Below are 12,688 nucleotides of genomic sequence, written 5' to 3' on the forward strand. Positions count from 1 at the left end.
TATCCTGGAAGTCCACATTCAGTTCTTTGGTCTTACTGACGTTAAGTGCAATGTTGTTGCTGCGACTCGCTGATATAGCGTATCTCGGTCCTGTACACCCGCAGTGAAAATGTACCTTTTCACTGTAAATTGGTGCATGTGACAAGATTAAAATAGCAATGCCCGTGCCATGCGTCCTATCTGCAGCAACTAAAGAAATTCGATCTGTATTCGTTTAATGCATTGAAACATCGCTGTGGGTCTGCAGCGGTTACTTGAAAACCATCCAGAACTGCTGAGAGAGTAAACATGGGGGATGACACTGCGCGGCGCACTCTCCACAATAACGAAGCTGGGAAGAAGTTTGCCATGGACGGTCCCGAGCCCGGGTGCAGAGCAAACGCAGTGCGACTGAAACACCGACAGGAGGTCCTCCTGGGAGGGAAAGGATCTTCGAAGATGGTCTACACCCGGGAACGATTTGAAAGACTTCACTCAGTGCGTGTGTGGAATGAGCAAGTGGTGGACGCGGGCCCGATGTCAACGTTTAAGAGAAGTTTGGATAGGTAAATGGATGGGGGGCTATGGCCCCTGTGCAGGTGGATGGGAGTCGGCGGTTTAAATAGTTCGGCACAGATTAGATGGGCCGAAGGAACGGTTTCTGCGCCCACGACTAGCCCAGAAGAGAGGATTCTGGCAAGCTGCTGTTGGTGGTCTCTGCCCCAGTAGGGCTGAAGAGAAGAGGCAAGTTCAAAACAATATTTTCTGTCCTTTAATAAGAAACCAGTAAAGAACAATCTTGCAATAAGAAACTAATACTAGCGATATAACTAGCCTCAGACGTTCTTCAGCGTATTAGGAAAATAATGTTCGTGATGGCGATAAGCGTAATAGAGAAATTCACGTTCCTAGGCGTTAGCTTACAACAACAAAAAATCATTCCCCTGGCTCTAAAACCAGACTATGCTGAGCTAAAAAGAAAGCGTGAATACGTAACTATTCTTTTCGCTTCTACCGCACCCCAGCCCACGTGACAAATGACCCACAATAAACGCGCCACACAAAATGAAAATAGATACATTGATCCCCACAAGGTCGATGGGGAGATGTTACCACCAGTGGCAGAGTCCGGAACGAGGGGACAAGGGGTGTATAAAATTATGAGAACGACGAACAAGGTACAGAAGACCATAAGATATAGGAGCAGAATTAGGCCATTCAGCCCATCGGGTCTGCTCCACCATTTCATTGTGGCTCACCCATTTCCCTCTCAACCCCAATTTCCTGCCTTCTCCCGCTTCCCTTCACCCACTGACCAATCAAGAACCTATCAGCCTCTGCCTTAAGTATACCCAATGACTTGGCCTCCACGGCCGCATATGGGAACGATTTCAGATTCATCACCCTCTTTCTAAAGAAAAGAACGCCATTCTATTCTGAGGCTGTGCCCTCTGCACCATAGGAAACGTCCTCTCCTCGGCCGCTCTATCGAGGCTTTTCAATGTTCTACAGGTTTCAACGGGGTCGCCCCTCATTCTTCTGAATTCCAGTGAGTACAGGCCCAGATTCATCAAACATTCCTCGTACCATAAGCATTTCGATCCCTGTAAGATTCAAAATTAAGATGTGCGTTTCTGACAGGTCCGGGTTAAAGTCTAGGGACAAGTATGATTTAATTATGTTTAGGGACAACTGTGATTTAATTATGTTTGGGTTAAAGTCTGTAAACAAGTGTGATCTAATTATGAATGCAGAAGCCTTGATAAAATTAACTGTTTGTGGAATCATTGAAGTCCAGAGATATGGACTATTGTTTTACAGAAACGTGTAAAAAAAACAACTCCAAATATGGAATGGGATAAGACTATGTACCTCCCGAGTCAGGGAGGAGGGGTGGTAAGGAAGAAGGATAAAACCTGCTGCCCTGTAAGGTTCAGGGTTCCCTTCTCTGAAGGGGCCCAGTTCTGCAGAACTGTTAATAAACTTTGTTTCCTTGAATTTGTCTTGAAGCCATTATTCGGGAGCGTGGCTCGTTTCTGACAACTTGGGGGCTCGTCCGGGATCCACACTCCGGCCGTGAGGGGGGCAAGGAAGGACATCGGAGAAGGTGCACCCTGCCGAGTTCGGCAGTCCCTGATTCCTTGCTCGTCGCCCCGCGCGGCTTGAGCGAGTGATATCCGGCGGACTCAAGGAAACAAAGAGGGGTTGTCGAGGCAGTTGAGACAGTGAGCGATCGAGTAATTTCTGTGCACAGGACCCAGGTAAGAGATCCTGCAGTGACGTGGTACACGAGAATTGTGGAACTACGGGGTTACCCTGAAGGTGGATCCTGCAGAGACGTAGTGCACAAGAATTGTGGAACTACGGGGTTACCCTGCAGGTGAATCCTGCAGAGACGTAGTGCATGAGAATTGTGGAACCACGGGGTAGCCTGCGTGTGGATTCCTGGGCGATCGCGGTAATACAGGTTCCGGAATTGGACAGGAGTGACCGAGCTAGGTGGGTCACATTCAAATTAAATTCCTGCAGAGACGTAGTGCACGAGAATCGTGGAATTACGGGGTGCCTGCGGGTGGATTGGAACCGGGCAAGTCCTCGAGATGGGGAATAAGGGGTCTAAGAGAGACAAGGGTAAAGGAAATCCAGGCGCCAATGATGAAAAATATGCCGGGGTACCCCCTGATAGTCCGTTGGGACGGATGCTAGAAAATTGGGATTACGGGAGGCGAAAAGGGAAGTCAAAGAGAAAAATGATACAGTACTGTGAATTCTGGTCCCGCCAGCCGATCCAAGGGTCGGCTGTGTGGTGGCCTAAGTTCGGGTCTAGCGAGGATTGGGTACAACAAGCCCTTAATCTGTACGTGAATTCAAAACCTAACGTTAAACCCGAAGAAAGTGATTATGCCCTATGCTGGTTACCAACGACAAATAGTTATAAATTGAAAACGATAAATGAAGGGGGACAGAAAAAGAATACATGGGAGGTGCTCGAGCACCTGCCGCCCCCATATATGCCCCCTAGCGCTCCGCAAATCGAAGACCCTGAGACGGAGGTTGGCCAACAGCTGATTCGTGTTGAATTTGTATCGAAAGCATGGCCAGATATAAGAAAAAAACTGGAAAAACTAGAAGATTGAAATACTAAACCCTTAAGTGAACTACTTAGGGAGGCACAGAAAGTGTTTGTAAGAAGGGATGAAGAGAAACAAAAGAAAGCAGTCAGGATAATGGTCCAGACGGTCCAACAGGTGACCGCAGACAAAAGAGAAAGAAGAGAACCCTGGCCGGGACGAAGCGGTAGCCAAAACCGAAGTAGGGAACCCAAGAGGATCTCTAGATGTTTTCACTGCAACGAGGAGGGACACTTCAGGCGCGAGTGCCCCAAATACCGACGGGAGGTGCGCTCGTATGCCATGATGGAAGACGAAGACTAGGGGGGTCGGGGGTTCCTACCCTTGGGGAAAAGAAACTATCGACAGGAACCCCTGGTAAATCTGAAATTAGGTCCCCAAGGGTCAGATACAACTTTTATGGTAGATTCGGGTGCCGAAAGATCTAGCGTAATCCAGATACCCCCCGGCGCCCGGACAGGATCAAAAGTAATGGGGGTATCCGGTATCGGAGGAAAGACAATACAAGTGCCCATTGTGGACAACGTGGAAGTCGGATATGAAGATAGGGCAACAAGGCAAGACCTTCTCCTGCTACCCTCGGCGGGGTTTAACCTATTAGGAAGGGATCTGCAAGTTCAATTGGGTATTGGAACCGTGCCAAGCAATGGAGAAATAATAGTAAAATTATTCGCATTAAAAGAAGAAGACGATCAGAAAATAGAGCCCGAGGAATGGTATAGAGAGGGAAACAGGGGAGGATTGAACATCAGCCCTTTACAGATCACCTTGCTACCGGATGGTCGCCCAGTGAGGAGGAAGCAGTATCCCATCGTGATGGAGGGAAGAAAAGGGCTGCAGCCGGTGATTGAAGGACTGATCGCTGACGGACTACTGGAGGAATGTATGTCACCGTATAATACCCCAATACTCCCGGTGCGCAAGCCAGATGGGACTTATCGGATGGTACAAGACCTGCGGGGTCTAAATGCAGTTGTCCAGACCCGATACCCGGTAGTGCCCAACCCTTACACACTGATGAGTAAGATCTCCCCTGACCATGAATGGTTCAGTGTAATAGATCTAAAAGATACCTTCTGGAGTTGCCCGCTAGAAGAGAGCAGTCGTGACATGTTTGCGTTCGAATGGGAAAATCCTACGACGGGGCGGAAAAGACAACTCCGGTGGACGGTCCTGCCACAGGAGTTCACCGAATCACCTAACCTATTTGGGCAGGTCTTGGAGCAAGTACTAGCGGAATTCCAATGTGCTCCAGAGAGCCAACTGCTACAGTATGTGGACGATCTATTACTATCCGGGCCAACACAGGAAGGGGTGCAGGAAGACACCATCAGACTACTGAACTTCCTGGGGAAGCAGGGACTGCGGGTCTCAAAGAAAAAGTTGCAATTTGTAGAAAAGGAAGTAAGGTATCTGGGACACCGGGTCAGTAAAGGACAGCGATGCATTACCCCAGAAAGGATAGCTGGAATAACGGGAATGTCACTACCACGTACCAAGAAGGAGATACGACAGTTCCTGGGGTTAGTGGGGTATTGTCGAATCTGGATTGAGAATTATACTCCCCTGGTGAAATTTCTGTACGATAAGCTGGGACAGGATGAGCAAGCGGTAAAATGGACTAAGGAGGAAGAACAAAAGTTCAACCACATTAAGGGGCAATTGATCCGTGCTCCGGTGTTAGCCTTACCAGCCCTGGAAAAACCATTCCAACTGTATGTCAGCAATGCCGAAGGAATGGCCCAAGGGGTACTCACCCAACTAAAAGGAGGAAAACGGCAACCCGTGGCCTTCCTGTCAAAAATGTTAGACCCGGTATCGCGTGGATGGCCCACCTGTATCCAAGCAGTGGCAGCGACAGCGGTATTGGTAGAGGAAGCCCGGAAACTAACCTTTGGAGGGAAGATCACAGTGCATTCTCCACACTCGGTCAGCACCTTACTGGCCCAGAAGGCACACCGGTGGCTGACTGACTCTCGCATTTTAAAGTACGAGACTATCCTGATGACCGGAGAAGACCTGAACTTCGCCAAAGATTCCAGTTGCAACCCAGCCCAGTTCCTATATGGAGGACTGGAGGAAGAGGAGTCAGAGCATGACTGCATTGAACTTCTGGACTTGCAAACGAAAAGTCGGGAAGACTTACAGGAAGCTCCTCTGGGAGAAGGGCAAGAGCTATATATAGATGGATCGTCTCGATGTATTGATGGGATACGGCATAGCGGATATGCCATCATCGACGGAGAAACGGAAAGAATAGTGGAGTCCGGGAGATTACCGGGAAATTGGTCGGCCCAGTCGTGCGAACTATACGCACTCCAGAGGGCTCTGAGGATATTGGAGAAGAGAATCGGAACCATATACACTGACTCTAAGTACGCCTATGGGATAGTACATACCTTTGGGAAGATATGGAAAGAAAGAGGACTGATAACGGCCAGGGGAAAGGGACTGGCACATGAACAAATGATAAGTATGACATTGGAAGCCCTGGCCTTACCGACTGAAATTGCGGTAGTGCATGTACCCGGACACCAAAAAGGGTCAACACCTGAAGCGGTGGGGAACCGTCTAGCAGACGGGGAGGCCAAACGAGCAGCAGTTGAAGAACCGATACAGCTCCTGACCTTGATACCAGTGAGGGAAGGACTTACTAAACAACCTGTGTTTACTCGAATGGAGATTGATAGTATGAACCAACTAGGAGCCCGAAAAGACACTGATGGTAAATGGACAGTCCCTGATGGGAGACAGGTACTAAATAAGGAAGTAACCCGCAACATCCTCCAACAGTTGCACCATCAAACCTTCTGGGGAGTACAGGCCATGTGTGATACAATTCTGAGGGACTATGTATGCAAAGGAATATACACACTGGCCCAGCAAGAGGTAACTGGATGTCCGACATGCCAGCGGATAAACAAGAAAGTGATGCGATCTACTCCAAAAGGTGGCCAGCCACTGGCCATGAGACCGTTCCATAGAGTCCAAATCGACTTTACCGAACTACCCCCAGTGCAGAGATGGAAGTACCTGTTAGTAATAGTGGATCACTTTACCCACTGGGTGGAAGCATATCCGACTACCAAAGCTGATGCGCCTACGGTAGCCCGAATACTACTTGAGAACATAATCCCCAGATATGGGATTGTGGGGTCCATAGACTCGGACAGAGGGACACACTTTGCCTCCAGGACGCACCAGTTAATTTGCGATGCACTTGATTTCGAATGGAAGTACCATACCCTGTGGCATCCCCAGAGTTCGGGAAGAGTAGAAAGAATGAACAGCACCCTAAAGGCACAACTGACCAAGTTGATGTTGGAAACCAAGCTACCATGGACCAAGTGTTTGCCGATCGTTCTCCTGAGAATACGAACTGCACCCCGCAAGGATATAGGAATATCTCCTTATGAGATGCTCTTTGGACTGCCATATTGGAATAAAATAGAGGGGTATCCCACACTACAGGGGGGTGATTTATTTGTAAAGAACAATTTACTGGCCTTGTCCCGTTCCTTTGCAGAACTGCGGAAAAAGGGTCTCTTGGCCCAGACTCCGCTGCTCGATTTTGCTTTACATCAGATCGTGCCTGGAGATTGGGTTCTGGTAAGGACCTGGAAGCCGAAGAAGTTACAGCCACAGTGGGAAGGCCCTTTCCAGATCCTGCTAACAACAGAGGCGGCTGTACGGACAAAAGAAAAAGGGTGGACACACGTATCCAGGGTGCACAGATGCCTTGTGCAGGAAGGCACAGAGTCGACTGTACTTCCTAAGAAGGTTGGCGTCATTCAATGTCTGTAGTGAGATGCTGAAGATGTTCTATAGGTCAGTTGTGGAGAGCGCCCTCTTCTTTGTGGTGGCGTGTTGGGGAGGAAGCATTAAGAAGAGGGACGCCTCACGTCTTAATAAGCTGGTAAGGAAGGCGGGCTCTGTCATGGGCAAAGTACTGGAGAGTTTAACATTGGTAGCTGAGCGAAGGGCGCTGAGTAGGCTACGGTCAATTATGGATAACTCTGAACATCCTCTACATAGCACCATCCAGAGACAGAGAAGCAGTTTCAGCGACAGGTTACTATCGATACAATGCTCCTCAGACAGGATGAAGAGGTCAATACTCCCCAATGCCATTAGGCTTTACAATTCTACCGCCAGGACTTAAGAACTTTTTAAAAGCTATTATTAATGCTTTTTGAGATAGTGATTTAGATGCATATCATATTTTTTTTTTACTGAGTTAAGTATTGTATGTAATTAGTTTTGCTACAACAAGTGTATGGGACATTGGAAAAAAAGTTGAATTTCCCCATGGGGATGAATAAAGTATCTATCTATCTATCTATCTATCTAAAAGGACCGGTGAAGCCCGAAAGCCACACTGAGTGGACCTGTGTTCCCGGTGAAGAACCGTTGGTGGTGAGGCTGAAAAGGCAGCAAAAATGAACTCTATGTGGACTGTAACATTATTGACTGTAATATATTTGATTCTATATGTCGGGGAAATTGAAGGGAAATGTGACAAGTGCAGAACCGTGGTACGAGTGGGGCAGAGGGTGTTCCCAGGATCATTTGTGTCCCACTCGCATGTGAATGATCGATGCTATGATCTAAGCAAGAGAGAAACATGTTGGGAGAATAGTAAACCTTATTACCAAGTCTATAATAAAGGATACATGGGACAGGGGGGGACCATGAGAAGTCTCAGCTGTCCCAGGAAAGACCGGTGGTTGTGTATAAACAAGGGAGGGCAGTGGGACATCCCATCTACACTGGTTAAGGAACATGCAGATAAGGTAAAGGAGATTATAATACAGGATGAGAAGAAAAAGGAGGCAGAAGAGCGGGAGCAAAGGAAGGCGGCAGTGGTCTCCACGGACCCGTCTATATATCAGGAGATAGAGAGAGATATAGTCCTCCCCGATGTTAAAGAGAACCTCTTTATAGACTTAGCGACTCGGATTGCCACGAGCCTAAATGTGAGTGGTTGTTGGGTCTGTGGAGGACCGCACATGAGTGAACAGTGGCCGTGGAGGGGTGAGAGCTTGAGTGTGTGGGAGTTGCTTGCGCACAATTGGACAAATGTCCCAGACCAGAAGAAGCAAAGGTGGAAATTGACCAATTACCCGGAGGGACAAGTATGTGTTGAAAGAAAGGGGAAAGTAAAGGTGGGAGAAAGTCCCTGCCGAAGCATTAAATTAGCAAAGAGGGAAGGTAATGTTATCTGGTGGCCAGAGGAGCCAGCATGGTACATAACCAGAGAACCGAATGGCAGTTGCGAGGCCGTAGGAAATGGCTCTAAATTCTGGAAGTGCAGCGGAACGAATCCGTACGAAGGGGTCCCCAGGGTCAGGGAAATATGGAAGGAAGCACAGAAAGGAGGATTTGCCCCGGAGGGGTTATTCTGGATCTGCGGTAATCAGGCATATACCAAACTACCGTGGGACTGGGCGGGTGTTTGCTTCCTGGGTCTCATAAGACCGGAGTTCTTCCTCCTGCCTCAGGAGGGTGACCGGAAGCTGGTAATTAAGCTGTTTGATTCATTAAGGAGAGAAACACGGGAGATAAAGGTGGGCGAGTGGGGTGATGAGTGGCCACCGGCTCGCATCATTGAATACTATGGGCCAGCGACCTGGGCCCAGGATGGGTCGTGGGGGTATCGCACTCCTGTCTACATGTTAAACCGAATTATTAGACTGCAGGCGGTGGTGGAAGTGATAACCAATCAAACGGCACTGGCATTGGAGCTGTTGGCAAAACAGCAGAGCCAGATGCGAACAGCAATATACCAGAACAGGCTGGCTGTGGATTACCTATTGGCCTCTGAAGGCGGGGTATGTGGGAAGTTCAATCTTACAAACTGTTGCCTTAAGATAGACGACAGTGGAAAGGCCGTGTTAAAAATATCCGACAAAATTCGGAAGCTGGCCCACGTGCCAGTACAAACCTGGAGATCCCTGGGGAACATGAGTTGGCTAGACGGGCTACTAGGAGGGAGCTGGTGGCGCACCGCTCTCCTAGTAGCAGGCGGGGGTCTAATGATTCTCTTGATCCTGCCGTGCTTGATTCCTTGTATACAGGCACTGGTCAGGCGTAACGTATCCCAGCTCCAGGCCGTAGCGATACCCCAACATGGGACGAATGAGCATTAAGAAGAGGGACGCCTCACGTCTTAATAAGCTGGTAAGGAAGGCGGGCTCTGTCGTGGGCAAAGTACTGGAGAGTTTAACATTGGTAGCTGAGCGAAGGGCGCTGAGTAGGCTACGGTCAATTATGGAAAACTCTGAACATCCTCTACATAGCACCATCCAGAGACAGAGAAGCAGTTTCAGCGACAGGTTACTATCGATACAATGCTCCTCAGACAGGATGAAGAGGTCAATACTCCCCAATGCCATTAGGCTTTACAATTCTACCGCCAGGACTTAAGAACTTTTTAAAAGCTATTATTAATGCTTTTTGAGATAGTGATTTAGATGCATATCATATTTTTTTTTACTGAGTTAAGTATTGTATGTAATTAGTTTTGCTACAACAAGTGTATGGGACATTGGAAAAAAAGTTGAATTTCCCCATGGGGATGAATAAAGTATCTATCTATCTATCTATCTATCTATCTAAAGAAGAAAGTTGACCCTCAAGGGGGGGCGGAGGAAGGGTGGTGGGCCCCCTGGGAGTGAGAGAAATGCTAGCTGAAACGCACATCTTAAAAAGAAAAAGGGTGGTATTTATTGTAAGATTCAAAATTAAGATGTGCGTTTCTGACAGGTCCGGGTTAAAGTCTAGGGACAAGTATGATTTAATTATGTTTAGGGACAACTGTGATTTAATTATGTTTGGGTTAAAGTCTGTAAACAAGTGTGATCTAATTATGAATGCAGAAGCCTTGATAAAATTAACTGTTTGTGGAATCATTGAAGTCCTGAGATATGGACTATTGTTTTACAGAAACGTGTAAAAAAACAATTCCAAATATGGAATGGGAAAACACTATGTACCTCCCGGGTCAGGGAGGAGGGGTGGTAAGGAAGAAGGATAAAACCTGCTGCCCTGTAAGGTTCAGGGTTCCCTTCTCTGAAGGGGCCCAGCTCTGCAGAACTGTTAATAAACTTTGTTTCCTTGAATTTGTCTTGAAGCCATTATTCGGGAGCGTGGCTCGTTTCTGACAATCCTGGAATCGTTTTCGTGAACCTCCTTTGAACCCTCTTCTAATTCAGCACATCCTTCCTTAGAGAAGGGGCCCAAAACCGCTCACAATACTCCGTGAGGCCTCCTCACCAGCGCTTCATATACTCAACATTACATCCTTAGTTTTATATTCTAGTCCTCTCGAAATGAATGCTAATATCACATTTGCCTTTCTCATCGCCGACTCCACCTGTTGTTATGCCGTTGGCCCCCTCCTTTGTGAAAATCGCAAGAACTCTAGTTAAGGGGGGTCAACTGACCCAAGAGAGAGAGACGTGCGGAAGACCACGTTCTCCCAAGAAGCAGAATAAAGGTGACTTTGACTATTGTCTCATGGAGACCACCTGAAAAGCCCTCGGGCAAAGTGGGCTGGTTGAGAGAGAGATCGCATTACCTGCAACTTGATTGACACCTGCGATCCCGTGAAGAAGTATAAAGGCGGGTCTGAGGGGAGGACTCTCAGATGCACCCAGCAGATGCACCCAGGAGACACGAGATCGATTCCCGTGGGAGCGGGACGCCATTTTGAAGGAAGCCACGTGCGCTAGATTCCGAATTTGAATCTGTGGCTAAAACCAACGAAAGACTGCTTTTAAATAACAACGGGGAAGTCTGCTCCCCTGATTCCAAGGATTTGCTCTGCCAAGACGACGGGCAAGTGTGCATCTTTTCTAAATTATAAAGGAAAAAGCCTGCAAACTTCTGAGTGACTCTTTAGACTTCCGTTGGACTCAGTATTAACCCCTAGACAACTGTAGAGCTTATTTCTGATTGATTATGGTTACACCGGTGTTTTAGATTGAGTTTTGACGATCTGAATGTTTTGTATTAACCATACGTTTGTGCCCTTGTTGAATAAAACGTTTGAAAATAGTAGCATCCGACTCAGCTGATCCATCTATCTTTGCTGGTAAGTTACCTGGTTACGGGGTTTTCGTAACAAGTGTAAATTACAGTACTGTAACCTTTAGCGAATCCTACACGTGGTGTCACAATCACCAGCTCTCCTGCAGGATCTACGCGCCGTTGCTGCCCAGCCGATCGGACATTGCGCACATGTCGGCTAGTCACGGCGCTATTTAACTCCCTTCTTTTCATTATAGCGCTTGTCGAGACTGAGCAAAGCACAGTAACTTTACGCTGGCTGCTTGCATTTGACCTTGCTTGAGAAAGTGGACTGTCGAGTCGACTGACGCTGAAGACTAGCAGTGTTCATTTCATATTTAGAAATCCCTTTCAGCTGTGGGGTTGGCATCTAGTTTTCCGTTTGTGAGTTTTAGTTAACAGTCCTGTCTGGCCTAACGTTTATTGTTTCCCTTTCCCTTAAAATACTGTCCGCATTAAAGTTTGTGAACTATGGACCCGCTTCTCTCACTCTCTCCCCTCTCTCTCTCCCTCCCTCCCCCTCTCTCCCCTCTCCCTCTCTCGTCTTCTTCTTCTTTTCCCCCTGTGCAGTTGGGCCACAGCCGAACGTGGACTCCTAGGTCCCATCGCGCTTCGGATTTTTGAATTTTTTCTCCTTTTGGAAAACAGTCTACGCTTTAATTTCTTATTCCAAAGCGCATGACCATCCATTTCCCGACACTGTATTCCATCTGCCATTTCTTACGCAGTCCAAGAGTAAATGTGGGCGCCCAAAGCGCAGGCGGTGGGGGTCAAACTCGGGTCCGTCTAAGGTCGGGTGATGCCGGTTTGCACTGAGCGAATCTGCCATTTCATCTGGACTGAAACGTGGCGGGAGACAGCCGGTATAAAGAGGTGGATGGAAAGGTGCGAGCAGGTGACGGGTGGATTGTCACAGCGATGGGTATTGTATCGTTCTCTATTTGACTCAGAACAAGGTGTCGAGTCTGGCCGTTCCGCCCGACCCAATCCCAAGCCTTCTGTGTCAGAGCGAATGTGTTCAGGGTATAAGTATCAGTGTGAGTCCACGGGTCGTGTGGAATTGGCGGTGAGACTGTGTGGAACCGCAAATACTAGAGATGCTGGAAATCTGGAGCAACGCACGCACACAATGCCGGAAGAACCCGGACAGTCAAGCAACATCTATGGAAAGAAACAGTCGCCGTTTCATCAGGAATGGAGAGGAAGGGGGCAGAGAAGCAACGAAAGCAGCGACGGTCTCACGGGACCTGAGTTGCAAGGGAAGACCGAATAATTTAGGATCTTATTCCCTGGAGAGCAGGAGAATTATGGGGAGATTTGATAGAGGTGTACAAAATTAAGAGGGGTATAGATAGGGTAAATGCCGGCAGGTTTTCCCACTGAGGCTGGGTGGGACTACAACCACAGGTCATGAGTTAAGGCTGAAAGGTGAAAAGTTTAAGGCGACCATAAGGGTCAAAGGGCGGTGAGAGTGTGGAATGGCCTGCCAGCACAAGTGGTGAATGTGA

General features: G+C 48.0%; 1 protein-coding gene across 1 annotated transcript; it reads left to right on the forward strand.

Annotated features, from left to right (window-relative positions):
* The first annotated feature begins 7,471 nt into the window (after positions 1-7,471).
* LOC140728736 (endogenous retrovirus group 3 member 1 Env polyprotein-like) lies at positions 7,472-10,279 on the forward strand. The gene is made up of 3 exons (XM_073047687.1): positions 7,472-8,904; positions 8,937-9,290; positions 10,244-10,279. The coding sequence occupies exons 1-2, from the start codon at positions 7,550-7,552 to the stop codon at positions 8,977-8,979; spliced, it is 1,398 nt and encodes a 465-aa protein (XP_072903788.1). The 5' UTR covers positions 7,472-7,549; the 3' UTR covers positions 8,980-9,290; positions 10,244-10,279.
* Positions 10,280-12,688: the final 2,409 nt, after the last annotated feature.

The sequence above is a fragment of the Hemitrygon akajei genome, chromosome 6, assembly GCF_048418815.1.
Source record: "Hemitrygon akajei chromosome 6, sHemAka1.3, whole genome shotgun sequence".
NCBI lineage: Eukaryota > Metazoa > Chordata > Chondrichthyes > Myliobatiformes > Dasyatidae > Hemitrygon > Hemitrygon akajei.

Bases quoted from the DNA above. Each gene is read 5' to 3' on its own strand.
- LOC140728736 (XM_073047687.1), top strand. From the start codon at position 7,550: ATGAACTCTATGTGGACTGTAACATTATTGACTGTAATATATTTGATT. The intron at 8,905-8,936 runs GCTGGCTGTGGA...TGGCCTCTGAAG, and splicing joins ACAGCAATATACCAGAACAG to GCGGGGTATGTGGGAAGTTC.